Source organism: Myotis davidii, unplaced genomic scaffold, assembly GCF_000327345.1.
Source record: "Myotis davidii unplaced genomic scaffold, ASM32734v1 scaffold97, whole genome shotgun sequence".
Taxonomy (NCBI): Eukaryota; Metazoa; Chordata; class Mammalia; order Chiroptera; family Vespertilionidae; genus Myotis; species Myotis davidii.
In genome coordinates, this window is record NW_006289392.1 from 2,026,325 (window position 1) to 2,031,218 (window position 4,894).

At 47.7% G+C, this 4,894-nt stretch overlaps 1 protein-coding gene across 5 annotated transcripts in view; it reads right to left on the bottom strand.

Moving 5' to 3' along the window:
- Positions 1-4,894, bottom strand: part of CADM1 (cell adhesion molecule 1) — a 362,854-nt gene that overhangs the window by 22,001 nt on the left and 335,959 nt on the right. For 4 of the 5 annotated variants that reach the window (XM_006761545.2, XM_006761544.2, XM_006761543.2 and 1 more), the window contains one exon: positions 2,050-2,082. The exons of the other annotated variant lie outside the window; for it this stretch is intronic. In XM_006761545.2, coding sequence (XP_006761608.1) covers positions 2,050-2,082 — 33 coding nt within the window. The remainder of the gene's footprint in view (positions 1-2,049; positions 2,083-4,894) is intronic. 5 annotated transcript variants of the gene reach the window in all.

Here is a 4,894-nt window from a genome sequence, read left to right on the forward strand (position 1 = left end):
ATATATATGGTTAAAATATCGTATATACACACATAGAGTCCCAAAAATGTACAGATATTTTGAATAATTATAAAGGCAGTGTTTATTAAAATACATTTCCTTTTCAAATTGAGCGATCTGCTGTTAAAGTGTGTATACATTGTTTTCGGAATATGTGTGTGTGTGTGTGTGTGTGTGTGTGTAGTTATTCTTGCTGTCCAGTGTGCCTTCACTGCACCACGCCAGGAGGCCACCTCACTCCTCTCCCCAGAGGGGAAGCCCTCATCAGAACGGTGTCCTACACTGCGGACAGGCCCTTGAGCAAACTTCTCATTTTCCAGGTCAGGGGCATGTTTCCTACTGTGAATGCCCCACACAACTCCAGCTACTCCCCTTAGAGGCACATAAGAACATAGACTTTAGTGAAGGGACCTAGAAAACAGAACTTTGGAGTCTTAGGAAATACATGATCAGTATTTCTTCAAAGGTCTCACAAATTCAGGAATCTTATGGTTACATCTGACCCTGGAGTTAATTATGGGAAGCTCAGAACTCAAAGCATCTTAAAAAGAATAGAGCAAAATCTCTCGAACTACATTAAAATAGCCTTAAAGCTCTGAGAATAATCGATAAAAGTCAGGAAGTGCTCAATTAATGATGAAACCTACAAATAACTGAGCTTAATGGAGTGCAATCCTGGAGATGTAACAAGCACTATGGGGCATTAACCTTAGAAAGTGAAGTTTATACCTAATTGATTTCTCATGATTGTCAGTGTATTTGGCCCTTTAATTTACTTTATGAACTTTCCCTTTGTGCAAATGGCAGGGAAGAGCAGGGTGAGCTGGGGCGGGGTGGGGAGGGCTATATGGCTGCACCCCTAAGTTTGTTTTGCTTTCTCAGAATTCCCTACCAACACATCCAAGCACCAAACCTGCCCCTCAAGGCCGGCTCAGAGGACAGGTTCTGCTCGGAGATTTCCAGCGGGCGAGTTCTCGAATGTGGGTCTATTTAAGGAGCCTGGCTGTGCGAGGAAGGGCTGTTTCTCTAAAAGTTGAATGAACAGCACAGGGTTGGCTGGTCTCCTCCTGCCATTTAAGTGATAGATTCCAACCCTGCACAACATGCACAGTGAGTTAAGTAGGCCCTTTACCAAGTAATCCCCTTGGATCCAATTATTAAAATTCAGCCCGTTTTAAACTGACATATCTGTCTCCTAGGACAGTATCAGCACGGTGAGATCTGCGCTAAGTGATGAATAATCTACAGATGAAACATGATTGTGATTTTCTGATTGGAGCGACATCAAAAGTTAATAGACTTATTCCAACTTGTCGGTGGTGGAACTGGGGAGAGGAGGTCCCTCTGCCCATCCTGAGCTTTCCTCTTCTTTTATCACCGTTTGGTTAAAATCTTAACTAACTTTTTAAGATTTTTCCTACACGATACCTACACACAAATGATTTTTTGAAATTCCCAGTTTATGCTGTTACAATATACAAATGTGTCATTCTTGGTCTGGAGATGTTTCCTGGCAAATGTTAGCATAAACGTTTATGCACAGAGGTGAAGGGTGAACTAGGACGGGCCGTGGAGGTAAACACAATCGGGGCACAGTGAACTGAAGAGCACGGCCCTCCTCAGCCCCGTGAGGGGCAGGACGCTTCACCCCGACCTCCAGGCTCAACTGCTCATGCCCCTTCCTCAGGCAGCTGGGACTCTGGCCTGGGCCTGGAATGCGGGTGCTACAATTTGTAGGTCAGTGTCAGTGTTTCCGAGCCCCGGTGCTTTAGTGTCGGGCGGGTTATATGACTAAGGAACAGGTGCAAACTGAGGCTCCTGCCATCTAGCCAGTGAGGAGGCTGCCCTCAGATTGCCACTCTGACCACTGGGCTCACAACAGAAATGACAAGACTCGCCATCTTTCAAGCCGTTAAGAATCGCGGCATGTTCATGAGATGAGTCTACTTGGAAAACGATCGCCCTTGAAGACTGCATTGCTCTTTTCCCAGGCTTGCCTTGCCTCTCAGCAGTGCTGAGCAAGTAGATAAACAGTAATGTGATACCAACCGTGAACTGCTGGCTCTGTCGTCGCCGTTGTGTCTACAGACAGGAACAGAGGATTGGAGGAAGGGAAGAAACAGGAGGAACGGCATGCAAAAAAAGGGAAAATGGAAAAAAATGGAACAGATAATATATGAGCAAGCTTTCAAAGAACATCGCGTGACAAGCAATAATAAATGAAAAGCAAAAAGCATTTGAAGTGAGTTGCACTGTTTTAAGACATGCCTTCAGCTCAAAGCTGCGAGCCAGTGGGAGGACAGTAAGCCCTTTGGTTCTGGGGTCCTGCCAGGACACACCTACTTGCGGGCGTAGTCAGGGAACATGCAACGTGACGAGAAACACCAGTGCAAGCCCAGGAACTGGCGGACGGCCCTAACGCATCAGGCTCAGGACTGGACACAAAAGCTGTCGGAAGCTGGCTAAACGATGCATTCATACATTCAAACATTGCCTTTGTTCGCACCCCACCCGCCGGCACTGCGGTCAGCACTGCCCGTCAGGCCCCCCTGAATCAGCTGCACGTTTGGATCATCTATGGCTTGTGCTCAGGTGCCCGGAGATGAGTATATGGGTCCCAGTTTTCCACCCAGTGCGGTTTCGGCAGAACTTAGCTGGGCCGTTCTGGTAATCGGGAGGCCCTGGCAAGGAACATGGTCAAGGTTTTCAGATTTCTTTCTACACACACGCACACACACGTGCACATACACGCGCATGCACACACGCACACACAAGCACACACACACACGCACCACGAAGCCACTCCTCATTCGCAGACCTTACTATGGCACATTTGAAGAGCAGGAGTCTGTCATGGAAACACCCATGTTAACTTGCCAGATGCCACTTCTAAACCCATGACACTCCAAAAATTAAAGGTCTCCAGCCAACCCTCGGCTCACAACTCAGAAGCACATGTGTGCTGCGAGCCGCCGGAGTCCTGCCTGTGCGGCTGCCTCAGGAAGCTGCGCGTGGTCTTGTCACTGCCAAGTGCACTTGCTGCCGAGGGAAATGGGCTCCGTCTTCCTCCTAGCCCCGATGCAGGTGCGTGTCTCCTTCTTCCGCCGGCCTTCCTGGCTCCTCCCGGCAAACTCAAGGCGCCCCGTAAACGTGCTCTTTATCCTCGCTACAGGGGAGGTGGCACACACGTCTAGAAAACGCACAGACAGTCTTTTCCCTGCCACTTTAACACCACTCTTCTCGCCAGCACCATACCGATGCCAACCCGCCCAGCCGGGCTGTAGTTTCCGTTCTCCGCCTGGCAAGCGCGTCTCCTTCCAGGTCCCCCTCGCACAGAGGTGCGGCTCTGGGTGCCACTGCAGCAGTGACCTGTCCATTCTATAATGCAGCTGTTCAGCTGGTCACTATTTTCACGGTTTTTGGAGATTTCAAAAGACTATTTCGGACTCAACACAGGCAATGTTTAAATGCACTGGAATGCTAACATCACTTTTTTTTTTTTTTTTTTTTTGGTCAAATGAGCCTGGTGCTTCCCATTTGTAAGTATGACATGTGAACCGCACTGGTGTTCCCTGCAGTTGGCATAGTTTCCTTAGGATCCCACTCCGTCAGAGCTCAGAGCCCTTCCAGGAGCAAGATTAACCACAAGTCTGAGCAGCTACTGTAGCATAATCTCACTTTTAACTGGGTTTTTGAAGAACAGAAGGAAAGAAAAGCATAAAATTCACCACATAAGAACATGATACTTACAAGTCGAGTCTGTATGCATAAAATAGCAGTAAAAACACCCCAAATTGTACAGTTGAAACCTCTACACCAGATTCTTGTGACACAGTCCACACATGTCTTTACTTGAAATATCCAAGTCAAATGTTAGTTGGAGGTACTTCCAACTTCAAGGGCAAAATCCAATGCACTTTGGACTGAAACGCTTATTCGCATGTTCTTACATCATGTAGCTAGGCACTGCTGCGCTCAGCGTTTACAAAAGGCAACGAACACTTCGGCTCGTTATGTTTGTAGTAGTGTTTCTAATATGCTTTATTTTCACCAAGTAAATCATGAGTAGAGAATGAAAGCAAGAGGGTGGAGTCCGCACAAAGAATAGCTTAGCGTTAACCAGTGACTCCCAATTTAAACTTACTGTCTCCCTACATCACAACTTCACGTCAGCTTATGAGGAAGTCGGACTAAGTGAGCTGGCCGTCAGCTTCCAGGTGGGTACGAGAACATAAATGAAGGCCAGTTCACAGTGCAGCTGGCTTCCCCATTCTGGGGACGGGAAACCCATCCATTGTACCCCAAAGGACAGGAGAAAGGGAGGGTGAGAAGGAAAATCACTTCTCAAGCATTCCAGTCGAACAGCAGCGTTTCTGCAGCTGGTAATGGTAGAACCATGATCGGCTGTGCAGCAGGAGATGCAGCAGAAACGAGGCTGTGGCTACAGAGTGCACACGCCTGAGGGCGTGTGCCGGAGCCGCTGTTCCCATTTCTCTGACAGCATCTGGTATGCTACCTGAACAGAGGCTATTTCAAATAAAGAATTAAACAAACAATTCTTTAGAAGTGACTTTGCGCTCCCCACAGGAGAGCACCGTGACAGAATCTAATTCTCCTTCATAATTGCATTACGACTTCATGCAGAAACCAGCCTCCGCGCTGAAGCAGGCCGCCTGTGCAGCGGGGATTATAAGGGGATCTTAATCAGAAGACTGGGGCGATGTGCAAGCCCACTCCTGTGAATCAACTCGGGGGGCCACGCAGTGTTTGGTGACGTTCTCGGTGTACAGCAGGCAACAGGCGAATAGTGCATTTCCAATATAAGTTACAAATGCTATAATTAGCTTGAAAAAAAGAGAGTGCCTAATTACCCTAACAGAGCCTTTTTCCAAAT